The sequence below is a fragment of the Trachemys scripta genome, chromosome 1 (genome assembly GCF_013100865.1).
Source record: "Trachemys scripta elegans isolate TJP31775 chromosome 1, CAS_Tse_1.0, whole genome shotgun sequence".
In the NCBI taxonomy this organism is placed as follows: Eukaryota; Metazoa; Chordata; order Testudines; family Emydidae; genus Trachemys; species Trachemys scripta.
Window position 1 is genome coordinate 268219401 of NC_048298.1, and position 17219 is coordinate 268236619.

At 42.1% G+C, this 17219-nt stretch overlaps 1 protein-coding gene across 3 annotated transcripts in view; it reads right to left on the reverse strand.

Annotated features, from left to right (window-relative positions):
• Positions 1 to 17219, reverse strand: part of UCHL3 (ubiquitin C-terminal hydrolase L3) — a 59219-nt gene that overhangs the window by 30601 nt on the left and 11399 nt on the right. For all 3 annotated transcript variants that reach the window (XM_034758340.1, XM_034758339.1, XM_034758341.1), the window contains 4 exons: positions 12023 to 12151; positions 6744 to 6900; positions 6076 to 6161; positions 5507 to 5554 (listed from right to left, as the gene is read on the reverse strand). In XM_034758340.1, coding sequence (XP_034614231.1) covers positions 5507 to 5554; positions 6076 to 6161; positions 6744 to 6900; positions 12023 to 12097 — 366 coding nt within the window. In that variant the 5' untranslated portion in view covers positions 12098 to 12151. The remainder of the gene's footprint in view (positions 1 to 5506; positions 5555 to 6075; positions 6162 to 6743; positions 6901 to 12022; positions 12152 to 17219) is intronic.

Consider the following 17219-nt stretch of genomic DNA (forward strand, 5'->3'; position numbering starts at 1 on the left):
TGTAAAAAACACTATTATGACCCATAGTTATAATGGCAGCAATAGTATCACTGGAACCTTGGAGAAGCTGCAAAAACCATTCCTTAAGGAGGTCACATGGGTTCCTGGCCAAAAAAACCACCAACGTGGGCTATATGTCAAAATACACAAAATACCATTATACGCTCCATGGAAAAAGATAATGGCAAGCTCCTTCATGTTATTTCTCAACCAATAAATCATAATGACCCAGGAAACCAAAGATCTTGGAAAGCCTAAATTTTACAACAGTTGAAAACAGAACGTCTTCACTCTTCAGTTTACCATTGCCAAGGCTAACCACAGTGATCACAATCGAAGCCTGAGCATGTTAAATTCCAAGCAAGTTTACAGTTCTGATGGCATGCTAAACAACTTCTTATAGCCTAGGGTTTGCAGTCATGGTTCAAGATAAGGAAGAAGTCCAGCTGAACTACGATTCCAACTTACGGGTTTTCAAGAGACTTCAGAGTTACTACAACTCCAATCTCTCTAAAAAAGTATCAGTCCTAGTCACAATGCTGAATCCATAAGTGAACTGTGAATTTGAGACCAATTCTCTCAATTTACGAGAAACTAAAAGCAGCAGTTCATTTTGATTTTCCAAAATTAAATTTCTCATTGCCAGAATTGTTTGTCAAGTTGCAATGGAAATAATAAGTTATGTGTTGCCACTAGAAGGGGTGGCAGTTATACTGCTACACAGCAACCAGGGTACAACAATTCTAGAATTACTCAGTTCAAGGGTCTCATCTTTCTTAGACAAACATGCACAGCTGTAGTTGAAGCGGTCACCTGGTAGCCAGAAGTAGGAAGCATACAAGAAAACCAGAAGTGGTACAATGTCAAACAGTAGGAGATTATTTCTATACTTCCATAACAGATGGTATACTAGGGTATATTTTCCCACTGTCATCGTCTTCTCTTTTCCTCCTCGCCTTAGTTTCACGGATATGGGGCTGGCTCTGAATCCTTTTCCATTCCAGTTTTTCTTGAAGCAGTTTGTCAGAAACTTTGCAGCTAATCAAATCCTTTTGTATAACATCCATCTATCCAGTTTGGGTCCTCCAGCCCTTCTCCTACCCTCTACTTCTAAGATTAACATCCTGTTTCCTATATATTCTTCTGATCTTCTTTTCACATGCCCAAACCACGTAAGTTTGGATTCCCTCAGCTTTTCTATAATTGGTATCATCTTCACACTTCCCCTAATTCGTTTGTTCCTAACATGGTTTATCCTTGTATCTCCAAGCATCCATCTTAACCTTTTCATTTCCACTGTATTCAAGATTTGCTCCTGCCTCTTCATCAGTGCCCAGCGTTTGGAGCTATACAAAAGTACAAACCTAATTACCATCCTGTAGATCTTATTTTTCAATTTGATAGGCATTCTATTAAAGATGATTTCGCTCATTTCTCTCCATTTAGTACATGCCTCTCTGCTTATTAGTTTGTTGTTGGGTTCAGCTGTACTATCAAAACTAGGTACTTGAGCTTCGTAACTTTGATAGTGGCTGCCCCTCCAGACTTTCAGTGATCCCTTGCAGGAAGGCAACAAAGCTGTATCTACAAACCATATACTCTGTTCTATTTCTGATTTTCAGGTCATTTCTCTCAAGTACACTCCTCCATATCTTTAAATCTTCTTCCCCTTCCTCTTTGCTCTCCCCCATGAGCACATCAATCTGCAAAAAGCATACACTAGGGTGCCACTCTCTGGATGTTTTCTGTAAGTGCAGCAAGCATCAATGTGAACAAAAAGGGGCTTAGTGCAGAGCCCTGATGTACTCGATTACTAGATCAGGGGTCTCAAACTCAGATGACCCCGAGGGCTGCATGAGGACTAGTGTATTGGCCCGAGGGCCGCATCACTGCCCGCCCCCCGCTGCCTCTGGCCCTGCCCCCACTCCACCCCTTCCAATTAGGCCCTGCCCCTGTCCCACCCCTTCCCTGCCCCATTCCAATCCCTTCCCTGAAGTCCCCACCCCAACGCTGCCCCCAGGGGGTGCAGAAAGGGTGCAGCGGGGGCTGAGGGCAGGGAGTTGAGGTGCAGGAGGTGTGCAGGGTGCTCAGGGCAGGGAGCTGGTGTGTGGGGTACAAGAGGGGTGCAGCAGGGATGCAGGGTGCAGCAGGTGGCTCAGGGCAGAGAGTGCAGGAGGGGTGCGGGATGCGGCAGGGGCTCAGGGCAGGGAGTTGGGGTGCAGGAGGGGTGTGGGATGTGGCAGGGGGCTCAGGGCAGGGAGCTGGGGTGTGGGATGTGGCAGGGAGCTGGGGTGCAGGCGGGGTGTGGGATGTGGCGGGGCTCAGGGAAGGGAGTTGGGGGTGCAGGAGGATTCAGGGTGTGAGCGCCAGCCTGGTGCCGCTTACCTAGAGCGGTTCTGGGGTGGCAGTGGCGCTCACTGGGGCCAGGGCAGGCTCCCTGCCTGCCTTGGCCCGGCTCCATGCTGCTCCGTTCCAGGAAGCAGCTGGAACCGTGTCCCTGCAACCCCTGGGGGAGGAGGAGGAGGGGCTCAGGCTTCCCTGCTTGTGCGGCTCTTGCCACTCTTCTAGGTACCTCCCACGAAGCTCCCATTGGCCGCGGTTCCCTGTTTCCAGCCAATGGGAGCTGTGGAGGGCAGTGCCTGGCAGGAGGCAATGCCGGAGCCCTCTGCCTCCTTCTCCCTACCCCCCAGCACGAAGTAGTTGCAGAAGCACTGAGCAACACAGCCAGCACATCCCTCGCCCGCGCCGCTTCCCACAGCCCCCATTGGCCTGGGATGGCAAACCATGGCCAGTGGGAGCCGCGATCGGCCGAACCTGTCAACGCAGCAGGTAAACAAACTGGCCCGGCCCGCCAAGGTGCTTACCCTGGCAAGCCGCGTGCCAGAGGTTGCCGACCCCTGTTCTATATCATTGCCTAGAGATACAGGAGAAGGTAATGTGATATTTAGCTGCAAATATACGCTTTTCTAATCCAAAGCATCGTCATATCATTCTTTAGGCAATGCTGCTTGTGCCAAAGTCAACTTAATTTTTCTTTGAGGGTACAGTAGCGAGGTAACCAAAGCTCCTGTTTTACAGTTATTTTAAGAATTCAGTCTTCTACAAAAATTTTCCATATATTACACATACAGGTTTCCTAGAGCTTATACTAGAAGTGCTGCAGGGTTCTACAGCCCGCTTTTACTTAGGTTAGACAAGCTCTGTGGACAGCCACCAGCTTATTACTTAATCATATCTGTTCCAGTAAAGTTATTTCAGGAGTCAGTCTGAATCTTCTTCTCTGCTTTGGAAAGTTGTTTTTTGAATTTGATGAAGTAAGGTGGTGGCAACAGATTTTAAACAAGTTTTTTTGCTCATTTGTGTCAAACATCTGGCACAGTTTTTTCATCCTCCCAAAAAACTGTAATGAAAGATACTTTATTAATGAAAACCATTATTTAGAAAGAATTGATGGTTTTCCCATAAGTCTGAATTCAGAAGTCTGGTTACTCTGCAAAAGTCTGCCATGTAACCCAGGAAACCTTTATTTCCCTATACCTGAAAAACAAAACCTTTGCTGCTACTGCTACAGGCAATCCACTCTGTACCCACTTCTCAGTAAGCATGTTCTAATATCCTATTTTTAAGTAGTTGGGAACAAAAAATGTTTTTCCACCTATAATTTTGGATGTTGTACTTTACTAGTACTTCCTGCTTTTGCTTGTATTGAAACCAGTTCACTCCTCTTAGAGATGTTCCAAGCTGTCTGACTGAATCTGCAGACATCACTGCATTGGTTACATTTGGGTGACATTTTCAATCTTTTGTTTTCAAAGATGAGGGCCAGAGAGTGTACTTTTCTTAAATAAAAGATGAGAGTGATGCAATCCTGCGAATCAGAGTCCTAGCCATGGGCATATAGTCCCTATGCCTCAATCTGTCCCCAGACAGAGGCTCCTTGAGACCTGTTGTGAAGTATTCTAAGGTCTTAGAATACAGAGACACTAGCAAGGTCATAAGAGATTTAAGGTAAAATTTGCTCTGCATAGACTGTTACCGCACATCTAGGAAAGCATGTACTGATCTGGAAAATAACTAAAAGGACCACTAACATCTAAAGTATGGATTCCCCTGCTAATGAACGTGGCTTAGGGAAAAATACTGGTAGACAGACTAGTTCAGATGTTGCTCAGTGACCACAAGGGAACTTAGGGAGTAGGTAGAAAGCTACCTTATGCTAGATTAATATTATTATGCTGAAGTTAGTCTTAAAGCCTATGTTTTTCCCCCTTAGTGACAGGAGAATCTATCCCTTTTTAAAGTTTTGTGCTCCAAAACCTAAGGCTTCACTTAAAAAGTAGCTAACTTTGTAGCCATTGGCTGTGAAGATACTCTTCCAAACACGAACCAAATGTAAATTGGCACAGTGTTTTCTTTTTGAGATTAATACAAATGAGCTCCAAGACAGGTGCAAATTACCATTTGTCAGCAAAGAGAGAAAGATTTATCTGCCAGAAGCTTCAACTGCCTCCTAGATGCATAAAACTCGAGCCATTTCTCTACCTTTTCCTAGCTAACAAAATCGTCCATTTTAATCCCTATTTCCCAACCTCCACCTAGTCCAGACAAGACAAAAAAAATGCATGTATTAAAAATCTATACAGATGCTGCCATTACTCCAAACTATATTTAGGTTTCCAGGCTTAGTACAACATTTAATGACTTGGAGAATGCACAGTGAAGAAAAACTTGAGATTTGCCAGAGATAACACAGACCTGCTTTTTACACAGGGGTGTATTCTAATACTGACTGAGAAGCATATACAAGTCTCTCGCCCACAAACTTGAAAATGACTGGATAATTTTAAAATGTTGTAAAACAAAGTTTATAGCATAGATTTTAGAGCTTAACTGAAGTTGTCTGTACACAAGCAACATCACACCCATGTTCATGAGGTGTTAACATTTGCTGATTTGTATTCCCAACATTAAGTAGTTTTGTCTTGTATAAAAAAGAAAGTTATAAAAAAGTGTCAGCCATTTGTTCAGCTTCAATGACTAACTTATATCTTGTTTATAAAGTTAACGTCAGAGTTAATTTTCTGTTGACACAAAACATGCAAAGTACAATGTTATCAACTCTTGTGATTTTATTAAAAGTTTTATAATATTTGGTATTTTTCTTAAAACCCCAACTCCATGTGCTTACAGGAGAATCTCTGTTTTCACTAAAAAATTAAGTTACCAGACTTTCTTGGCTATGGAGAAAAGCTTGAAAATGTGACCCAAGGCACCCTAATGGCTCAGAAACCTAACGGGAAATAAAAAACCCCAACTAAAAGAAAAAAAATCTCATTATTTTTAATCCAGTCATGATTTTTGAACATTTGAGGCTGGCAACTTTCATTCTAGGGTAGATCCTACATGAAATAAAGAAAATATGATAATGGTTGAAAATCAAATTACTTGAAACATTGTGTCAAAGTATTATGTTCATAAAATAAACAAAATTAAAAAAATGGAATACCTCAGTCTGACCTTCATGGGCACTGGATTCATGAGTAACACGAATAGCCTGAAATTAGAACATATGTTTAATTAGACTTCAAACAAAAAAAAATCATTTCTTAAAATAGCAGGTATTTAAAGACTCATTCCACTTTCTTCATTTTAACTTGTAGGTTATGGAAGTTTACATCAAAGCAGAGTAAAGTTGTGCTATATACTCAAGATCTCAATTTTTTTTTAAAGTATTTTAAAAAAGTGTTAAGAGTTTTTTAAAACTGTAATTCTGTTTCATGCAAAGTGAAAATCAAATAACAGTTGTTAAAAAAGTCGTCCATGTGTTAGTGAGATTACTAATTCCCCACTAGTAGCAAACAACATTTACAATAAAGCATTCATGTCTCAATCTAGCAAAGCACTTCAGCACACGCTTAACTTTAAACACGTAAGCAGCCCCATTTACAACAATGGGACTATTTAAGCACATCAGTGTTTGCTGGATCAGGGCTTAGATGCAAGACTATTTCTGCTAACAATTCTACTATATTAAAAAGAGGGAGAAAAAAAACAAAATAAAAAAAAGATACTCACTTCATAGGTTTCTAAATATTTGGCTCTCTCTTCAGGACTCATAGGTAACGATTCCTCCAGGAATTTTTTCAGTGTAGAATCTGATTCTTAAAAATAAATAAATAATAAATTAATAAATCATTCAATTCCTCTTTCTGTTCTCAGCAACTTAGAAAATTAGATGAAAACTGAAAGGTTACAACATGAAGAAATAAAAAGGAACAATTCTGATTTGTATTATTTTTTCCTAGACTAATATTAAACATTACATTGTCAAAAAGCTTGTACACAAGGCATACAGTCTATTGACATCCAGAAAGGAGACTTAAGCCTGTAATGCAACATATTCTATTCCACTGCATACAACGACAAAACAATTTAAAGTCACCAGACTCTTATTATGGTGTGAAATATTAATATGGATCTGCTACTTTGAATTTGGAGTTATATTTTATTCATTTAACTATGTGCTGTATTAGTGTCCTTTGTATTACTAAAAATTCTTAATGACTACCAATTAACAGAAGTCTGTGTTGTATTGCTGCTGTATAATTAAGACAAGAAGACTAATGGCGAATTTCTACTTGTGTCTTTTAAAGAATTTTCAAGTAGAGTCAACGCTATGAAAGGAGTACTGCGCCACCTACCCTCTAAAAATTATATTAAGTATATTAAGAGAAAAGATTTACCGAAGTTCATTTTATCTCTATTGTTTGCAATAGCATGAATAAGTCCAATTGTTCCACAAGCATTGTTGATGGTTTGCTTCATGAAATATACTGATGATCTGACATTTTGTCCCTGGGCTTTTATTCTCTCTTCCTCTTCTGTTCTGAATGTTTCATACTGGAACAGAAAATCAAAAGCGTCTTGCATGTAGAACTATTTCAAATTTCCCATGAAAAATCAAAGCTCCATTAAAATGTAATAGTACTGCAGTTTGAAACAGAAGGAAGCAGAACAGAATAAGTAAGGAATTGCAGCCTTTATCCACATGACTAGTCTTACTGATGTACCTGAGATTATTCACTTGTATAAATCTGCGAGTCAAGTCCTAAATCAGTATCTTGTCACCAGCCAAACATCAGTGTCTTTTATCCAATATTCTGAATCATTTAACTTGTTGTGCCATCTAGTGCTATGCTAAGAATGTTCAAAAACGAAGATTGATGAGCTAGAACAGTCCCCTTTACCATAGTCTCCTATGTCTCCCTGCAATCCAGAAGGTAACGGAAGCTTTAGATCTATGGCAAGCAAACTGGAGTACAATAAATAACTACGCTAAAAGGGAAAGAAATGAAGCATTGTAGAAGCTTCAATATAGTCTTATTTTTTCTGGAAAAAGTTGAGTCATTTATATGTTTTTGAGTGGTACTGATAACTTTGCAAATGGGCCTTCTGAGGCCATAATAATAATACGACAATTTTGTTTATTCTGTTCAGTTTATTCCATGACACACAATTTGGCTGTGTAATCTGAAAATTATTAAATTTACACATGTATTCATGTTTTAACAGGGTCTACTGGTGAGGGAAGCATCCTGGGGTGCACAAGAGGATTCCAGAGTTTGTCAACTACTGTAGAGACCTTTGGGATAAAGAAGGTAGCCAATAAGGAGTGAAGAAATGGTTTTAGGAAGGAAGTATATCCAGACCATTGCTTCTGCTGTTTAGAGTATGATGATGGAGCTCCTGGGTGGATTCCCCTTTGCAGGGAACCACTGGAAGTCTTAGTTCAAGGTCTGCTGGCGTTTGTAGGTCGCTCTACCAAAGCTGTCTGGGAAAGGATATAAGCAGCTTCCTTCCATTCAGACGGAAAGACACTGTTGAGGGAATTGGAGCTGCTGAGAGCCCCTCAGAGTCAATGAAGCAAACTCTGGGTCTCAGTACAAGTTCCCGGATTTCTGCTGAAAAGAAGCTACCCTTAGGAGCAAAAGCTTGTTTTGCTTTGAAAATACTCTACAACTATGGAAGTGGGAGGTTTTTTTGCTGATGTTCAGCCCAGTATACACATATTACTGTATGGTTTCATTTCTTGGTGTGATCTACTCTGCTGTGGAGAAGTTTACCAATAAATAAGTATACAAGAAATACACTGTGCTTTTACAAAAACTGGTAAGACAAATAAACCAGAAACAGCTGCTTGCAAGTAGAACACAGTAGACAGGTTTTCAGATAGACAATCCGGACTACAAGAATGAAGGTGTGCCCTGATTTTAAGTCTTTCCACCTTTTCAATATGCTGCCCTGATGACTGATTTTTTATCAGTCAGCACAGCAAACCTGAAAGCACTAGACAGCTGGTTTTGTCAATTATAGAACATTCCATTCTCTTATCTACTGCTGGAATGTTGTACACTCTAGAAATACTATGCTTCCCTCCTTTAATTCCTTGATTAATCACAGAAATAAAAAGGGTTATAATAAATAATACACCTCTACCTCGATATAACGCTGTCCTCGGGAGCCAAAAAATCTTACCACGTTATAGGTGAAACCGCGTTATATTGAACTTGCTTTGATCCACCGGAGTGCGCATCCCCGCCTCCGTAGAGCACTGCTTTACAGCGTTATATCCGAATTCATGTTATATTGGGTAGCGTTATATCGAGGTAGCGATGTAGTTATAAATCTCTTAGCAAATAGCCATATCTGCATTATACATGTCCTTAAAATGCTCTATTGTGCACTTTTTTACAGCAATGCTGCTGCAAAAAAATCCATTACATTTCTTTAAGCAGAACACTACAAAAATACATTTATGGGATTACAAAACTACTTGTTGGTACTAGCAATACTGCTATTAAGGCATATTCAATTTCTGGGCATTGTTACTCACTGAATTGGCCAGCAGAGGTTAGGAGTAATACACATTGCAGCCAGGTTGGCCTTCAAGAAGGAAAGAATGCCTGCTCTGCTGTAAGCATTCCAGACTACCCAGGCAAGCTATGCAGCACTAATTGTGAGGCACATTAACAGTTCTAAAAAGAGGCTTATTCAGTCCCCCTCTGTCAAAGAACTAGTACTGATGTAAGGGCTGGAGATTGAGAGATGTGGAAGTATCAGAAAATAAGGAAAGGATCTGACAACAAGAAGCACCCATTTGCAAAAGTAGAATGGCTCAAAAAGGAGTCACACTAATATATACCACAATGCACACTGACTGAATGCAGCTCTGTATTCATACCTTATACACTACTGTAATAATTTTTGTACAAAATATGCTTTGTAAGGTATCATTTGAAAACTAACAACTCGCTGGACAATTATATCATGGTGAAATATATGTAGCAACATTATATGTAGAGTTATGAACATAAGCTGAAATTATGATTCAAGGTGTTTAACCAGGCAAATCTGGGGAGTGGGTAAACCAGTTTCTCAAAGACAAAGGACAAACTGACGACTCTAGCCAGGGGTCAAAGCTGACTGGCGATCACTAGTCAAGTAGCCATTCTTTGGCAGTGAAGAGGGGTAGGAATGGATCGATTTGCATTTTAACAAACAAGATCTTTCACTAGGAGACCTCATGTCTGCATCCTCACAGCTGGACGGAACGTGTATTTAAGAGTAACCCTCAGGAAAAGGCATTTCAAGGGTGAATGGATTATAAAATGGAGAGGCAAAAACACCCCGGGTGTTCATTCTCTATCCTCCTTTCTCGCCCTTTCGCTGAAGACGACAAAAAAAACCCAGACCTTTGGAAAGGGTTCTGACCTGATAATTTGATCAGCCCTGTTACTGGGATCATGTGGTAAAGATTTCTCCTTGAACCAAGTCTAGTTTATTAAGTTTTAGTTACTAGACAGTGTTCTATTTTTTTCTCTTGTAGCCATTTCTTACTTTAATGCCTTATATTTGTACTTGCTTAAAATCTCTTTGTAGTTAAATAAAACTTGTCTTTTCTTTTATAAAAACTAATCTAGTGTTGTATTCAAACTGAGTTGTCTGGGTAACTCCATTTCAAGTAGCAAACTGTTCAATATTATTTTAGGTCTGTTGCCCCTGTAAGGGAACATAGGAACTGTGCAGGAAAGGGCTGGACAGTGCAGAACACATGTTTGGGGGGGGAATTTAGGACTGGGAGTGTGTTGGTGTTACCCTGCAAGTGGTAACCAAGGCTGGTGGAAGCCAGTGCATGACTGGAGTGTGCTGGAAGGCTACAGTTATACACAGTGTGCATCAGGCCCTCTGAGGCCCTCTGCTGTACGCCTAGTGGTCCTACCATACCCTGCCCCAGGGTCCTCCAGGCCTGCCTAGAAAAGCTGCAGGAAAGCAGCCAATCAGAGCCCAGCAGGCTCAGATAAAAGACTGCAGGGCCTGAGTAGGTCAGTTCCCAGGTGGGACCTGAAGGAAGAAAGGGTGCTTTGCTCTGGCCACAGAAGCTTGCAAGATAACCAGAAGCTGCATTTTGCTTTTTGAAAGGAGAGAGTGGACCTGAGAACAGTAATCCTAAAAGGGAAGAGACCCAGTGGGAAGAAGCCCAGGGAAAACAGCAGTCAGAGTTAAAGAGAGCAGTGTGCAACTGCTGCTTGTAGGGTCCCTGGGTTGTTGATTGTGAGACTTAGTCAGAGGGCTGAGCCACTGAACCAACCTACAGGGTACCAAGATAATTGCAGCTCCACAACCAGCCAAAGGAGGCATTTGGAAAAGGTGAGTGCCCCATCACACACAGACACTCAAGGTGTGACCTGCATGCTGTTTGTGAGTGGCCCAGGTTGGTAGTTACAGCAGCAAAGCATTCTAAGGCACCCAAGGTTGCAGGGCAGGTGATGAGGCAACACCTCACTGGTCTGGACTGGTCCCCAGAATGTCATACACATATCTTAGCAGTATTTTTCCTGAAAACCTGAACAAATTAAGATTAAATTATAGTAGAGTGAAAAAAGTGACAAACACAAGCCATAAGAGAGATCTTTCTAGGACTCATGTCCTTTGCACACTTATGGGTACAGTACTCAAACTAGCCACAAGTAGTCCATTGATATGACACCATAACAGCATTTTAATAATGGATTACCCCATTCCCCAGGATAAGAGAGTTAAGACATTGGGACAAAAGTTCAGTTTAGGGAGCTTATTGTTCTTTTCCCCAACCCAAATAAACCCAGTGGAAAAACCAACAGCCCCACCCCAGAGCCCACACCCCCAGCCAGAACCTGAACCCCTTCCCGCACCCCTGCCCCAGCCCTGATCCCCTCCTGACCTCTGTCCCAGCCCAGAGCACCCTCCTACACCCCAAACTCCTCATCCCCAGCTCCACCCCAGAGCCCCCACCCCCTCCTGCACCTCAACCCCAATTTCGTGAGCATTCATGACCCTCCATACAATTTCTATTCCCCGATGTGGCCCTCGGGCCAAAAAGTTGGCCCACCCCTGCTTTAACCCCTCTTGACAAAAAAATACAAATCAAAAACAAAGATGATCCCCAATTCTGCCTCAGTAACAAACATCCCCAGTCTGTCCAAGAAATGAAAGCTATGTTGGAGTTACAGGCTTCTCTAGACAGTAATTAAAGCTCGGACTGCATTATCAATATATATTTTATAAATGGCTGTTTGATATTGTCCACATTTTCCGTATCCCATCTTACCACTTTGTTCATGCCTTAATGTGGTATAAATGTTAAAAGAACAAAAATAAATATTGCAGTTCCATTAAGAGAAGATCTCAAAATCCTTTAAAATATCATTCACATCTATCGCTGACTGAGAGCAACATCAGATTTCCTTTGTTTATACATTTATTGTTAATACTTCTGCAATTGTAGTTTTGTTTAATAATCTTATTTTGACAAGAACAGAACGTATCACAAACCAGAGGAACTTTGAAGAAAGCTTGTTGGTTTTTTTAGTCTCATTACCTATTTCACTGACGTAGAGAATTACAGATTTCATATTATGTATGATGGGGCATTTTGACTGATCTACTGATTTTGAATGACTAAGTATCGTTAGTAAATATTTACCTTTTCTGTTACTGGGAAGAGAAGTAGCACCGCACAAACAGGTCTTGGCACCATGCTAAGTAGTTCTGGATCCATACCATACACATCTACAAATTGCCAGTCAGGATGTATACCTAACTGTTTGAGAAACTAGTAATGAAAAGAAAAATGCACAGTATTAAACAGATTTGTTAATAAATAATTCATCTACTAGAAGCACGTTTTGATCACCTGTGAAGTTAAATACACTTTAATAGACTTTGGGCAGATCAAGATAGTCGAGAGGTAAACAGGAGGATGAAGTGAGGTTAAATTGTAATGACTGACTGACAAACTGAAAAAGTATAATGCTTTGCTAATCAAGATATACTGAAGAGCCATTGTTATAGTATAAACAGTTTTCCCTATATTTAAACAGCCATATGGAGTGGGGAAAAGTGGATGGTCAAGTCAACAATTTTTCAAGTTGTATTTTAGTCACTGAGACAAGGAAGATCCCAGAGGAGCACATGGATCTGTAATAGATGAAAGTTGAGTGCATGGATTTAAGAAACCCCGTCCCCGCCCATGCATTTTGCAAAGTATACCATATTGAGTGTTAATAGGCACGTAACTCATTTACAGTCACTTGATTTGAGCAATCTGACCCCTAAGAGGACCTTCTTCACTAAAGAGATTAATGTTTGAACATTTTACAGAGTACACTTTAAAGGTGTTCTTTTGCAAGAAGGATGATATATAATAAAAATAACCCTATGACACCCATCATAAAGTACCCATTTTACCTAGACAGAGATTAATGAAAGCCAGGCCATAACAATGCAGTTTATATAGTTCTCAAGTATCAGGGGGTAGCTGTGTTAGTCTGTATCTACAAAAACAACAAGGAGTCTGGTGGCACCTTAAAGACTAACAGATTTATTTGGGCATAAGCTTTCGTGAGTAAAAACCTCACTTCTTCGGATGCATAGAGTGAAAGTTACAGATGCAGGCATTATATACTGACACATGGAGAGCAGGGAGTTACTTCACAAGTGGAGAACCAGTGTTGACAGAGCCAATTCAATCAGGGTGGATGTAGTCCACTCCCAATAATAGATGAGGAGGTGTCAATTCCAGGAGAGGAAAAGCTGCTTCTGTAGTGAGCCAGCCACTCCCAGTCCCTATTCAAGCCCAGATTAATGGTGTTGAATTTGCAAATGAATTTTAGTTCTGCTGTTTCTCTTTGAAGTCTGTTTCTGAAGTTTTTTTGTTCAATGATAGTGACTTTTAAATCTGTAATAGAATGACCAGGGAGATTGAAGTGTTCACTTACTGGCTTATGTATGTTACCATTCCTGATGTCCGATTTGTGTCCATTTATTCTTTTGCGGAGGGACTGTCCGGTTTGGCCAATGTACATGGCAGAGGGGCATTGCTGGCACATGATGGCATATATGACATTAGTGGATGTGCAGGTGAATGAGCCCCTGATGGTGTGGCTGATGTGGTTGGGTCCTGTGATGCTGTTTCCAGAGTAGATATGGGGACAGAGTAGGCAACGAGGTTTGCTACAGGGATAGGTTCCTGGGTTGATGTTTCTGTGGTGTGGTGTGTAGTTGCTGGTGAGTATTTGCTTCAGGTTGGGGGGTTGTCTGTAAGCGAGGACTGGCCTGCCTCCCAAGGTCTGTGAGAGTGAGGGATCATTTTCTAGGATAGGTTGTAGATCATGGATAATGTGCTGGAGAGGTTTTAGCTGGGGGCTGTATGTGATGGCCAGTGGTGTTCTGTTATTGTCCTTGTTGGGCTTGTCCTGCAGTAGGTGATTTCTGGGTACCCGTCTTGCTCTGTCAATCTGTTTCCTCACTTCCCCAGGTGGGTATTGTAGTTTTACGAATGCTTGATAAAGATCTTGTAGGTGTTTGTCTCTGTCTGAGGGGTTGGAGCAAATTCGGTTGTATCTTAGGGCTTGGCTGTAGACAATGGATCGTGTGATGTGTCTTGGATGGAAGCTGGAGGCATGTAGGTACGTATAGCGGTCAGTAGGTTTCCGGTATAGGGTGGTGTTTATGTGACCATCAATTATTTGTATTGTAGTGTCCAGGAAGTGGATCTCTTGTGTGGACTGGTCCAGGCTGAGGTTGATGGTGGGGTGGAAATTGTTGAAGTCCAGGTGGAATTCTTCAAGGGCCTCCTTTCCGTGGGTCCATATGATGAAGATATCATCAATATAGCGCAAGTAGAGGAGGGGCATTAGGGGACGAGAGCTGAGGAAGCGTTGTTCTAAGTCAGCCATAAAAATGTTGGCATACTGTGGGGCCATGCGAGTACCCATAGCAGTGCCACTGACTTGAAGGTATAAGTTGTCCCCAAATCTGAAGTGGTTGTGGGTGAGGACAAAGTCACAAAGCTCAGCCACCAGGCTTGCTGTGGCCTCATCAGGGATACTGTTCCTGACAGCTTGTAGTCCATCCTCATGTGGAATATTGGTGTAAAGTGCTTCTACATCCATGGTGGCCAGGATGGTGTTTTCAGGAAGAACATCAATGCATTGTAGTTTCCTCAGGAAGTCGGTGGTGTCTCGAAGATAGCTGGGAGTGCTGGTAGCATAGGGTCTGAGGAGAGAGTCCAAATAGCCAGATAATCCTGCTGTCAGAGTGCCAATGCCTGAGATGATGGGGCGTCCAGGGTTTCCGGGTTTATGGATCTTGGGTAGCAGATAGAATACCCCTGGTCGGGGTTCTGCAGGTGTGTCCATGTAGATTTGTTCCCGTACTGTAGCTGGGAGTTTCTTGAGCAGATGGTGTAGTTTCTTTTGGTATTCCTCAGTGGGATCAGAGGATAGTGGCCTGTAGAATGTGGTCTTGGAGAGTTGCCTGGCAGCCTCCTGTTCATAATCTGACCTGTTCATTATGACTACAGCACCTCCTTTGTCAGCTCCTTTGATGATAATGTCAGAGTTGTTTCTGAGGCTGTGGATGGCATTGCGTTCTGTACGGCTGAGGTTATGGGACAAGTGATGTTGTTTGTCCACAATTTCAGCCTGTGCACGTCTGCGGAAACACTCTATGTACAGGTCCAGTCTGTCATTTCGACCGTCAGGAGGAGTCCACGCAGAGTTCTTCTTCTTGTAGTGTTGGTAGGAGGGTTCCTGTGGGTCAGTGCACTGTTCAGTGGTGCGTTGAAAATATTCCTTGAGTCGGAGACGACGAAAGTAGGCTTCCAGATCACCGCAGAACTGTATCATGTTCGTGGGGACGGTGGGACAGAAAGAGAGTCCCCGAGATAGGACAGACTCTTCTGCTGGGCTAAGAGTGTGGTTGGAAAGATTGACAATGTTGTTAGATGAGTTAAGGGTACCATTTTTATAGCCCACAGTGGCAGGTATTAGTTTAGATAGCTTACAGTCCTTTTTCCTCTGTAGAGAAGTGAAGTGTGCATTGTAAATGGCTTGTCTCATTTTTGTAAAGTCCAGCCACGTGGAAGTTTGTGTAGAAGGCTGGTATTGTATGAGAGTCTCCAGTTCTGAGAGCTCATTCTTGATCTTCTCCTGTCTGCTGTACAGGATGCTGATCAGGTGGTTCCTCAGTTTCTTTGAGAGTGTGTGGCACAGTCTCTCACCATACTCAGTGTAGTATGTTGATTGCAATGGATTTTTTACCTTCAGTCCTTTTGGTATGATGTCATCTGTTTGCATTTGGAGAGGAAGATGATGTCTGTCTGTATCTGTGCAAGTTTTTTGTTGAGGTTGATGGATTTCCACTCCATACGGCTAAATTTAGTGCCTTGCATGGTGTCAAGTATCAGGGGGTAGCCGTGTTAGTCTGTATCTACAAAAACAACAAGGAGTCTGGTGGCACCTTAAAGACTAACAGATTTATTTGGGCATAAGCTTTCGTGAGTAAAAACCTCACTTCTTCGGATGCATAGAGTGAAAGTTACAGATGCAGGCATTATATACTGACACATGGAGAGCAGGGAGTTACTTCACAAGTGGAGACTTAGAACAACGCTTCCTCAGCTCTCATCCCCTAATGCCCCTCCTCTACTTGCGCTATATTGATGATATCTTCATCATATGGACCCACGAAAGGAGGCCCTTGAAGAATTCCACCTGGACTTCAACAATTTCCACCCCACCATCAACCTCAGCCTGGACCAGTCCACACAAGAGATCCACTTCCTGGACACTACAATACAAATAATTGATGGTCACATAAACACCACCCTATACCGGAAACCTACTGACCGCTATACGTACCTACATGCCTCCAGCTTCCATCCAAGACACATCACACGATCCATTGTCTACAGCCAAGCCCTAAGATACAACCGAATTTGCTCCAACCCCTCAGACAGAGACAAACACCTACAAGATCTTTATCAAGCATTCGTAAAACTACAATACCCACCTGGGGAAGTGAGGAAACAGATTGACAGAGCAAGACGGGTACCCAGAAATCACCTACTGCAGGACAAGCCCAACAAGGACAATAACAGAACACCACTGGCCATCACATACAGCCCCCAGCTAAAACCTCTCCAGCACATTATCCACGATCTACAACCTATCCTAGAAAATGATCCCTCACTCTCACAGACCTTGGGAGGCAGGCCAGTCCTCGCTTACAGACAACCCCCCAACCTGAAGCAAATACTCACCAGCAACTACACACCACACCACAGAAACATCAACCCAGGAACCTATCCCTGTAGCAAACCTCGTTGCCTACTCTGTCCCCATATCTACTCTGGAAACAGCATCACAGGACCCAACCACATCAGCCACACCATCAGGGGCTCATTCACCTGCACATCCACTAATGTCATATATGCCATCATGTGCCAGCAATGCCCCTCTGCCATGTACATTGGCCAAACCGGACAGTCCCTCCGCAAAAGAATAAATGGACACAAATCGGACATCAGGAATGGTAACATACATAAGCCAGTAAGTGAACACTTCAATCTCCCTGGTCATTCTATTACAGATTTAAAAGTCACTATCATTGAACAAAAAAACTTCAGAAACAGACTTCAAAGAGAAACAGCAGAACTAAAATTCATTTGCAAATTCAACACCATTAATCTGGGCTTGAATAGGGACTGGGAGTGGCTGGCTCACTACAGAAGCAGCTTTTCCTCTCCTGGAATTGACACCTCCTCATCTATTATTGGGAGTGGACTACATCCACCCTGATTGAATTGGCTCTGTCAACACTGGTTCTCCACTTGTGAA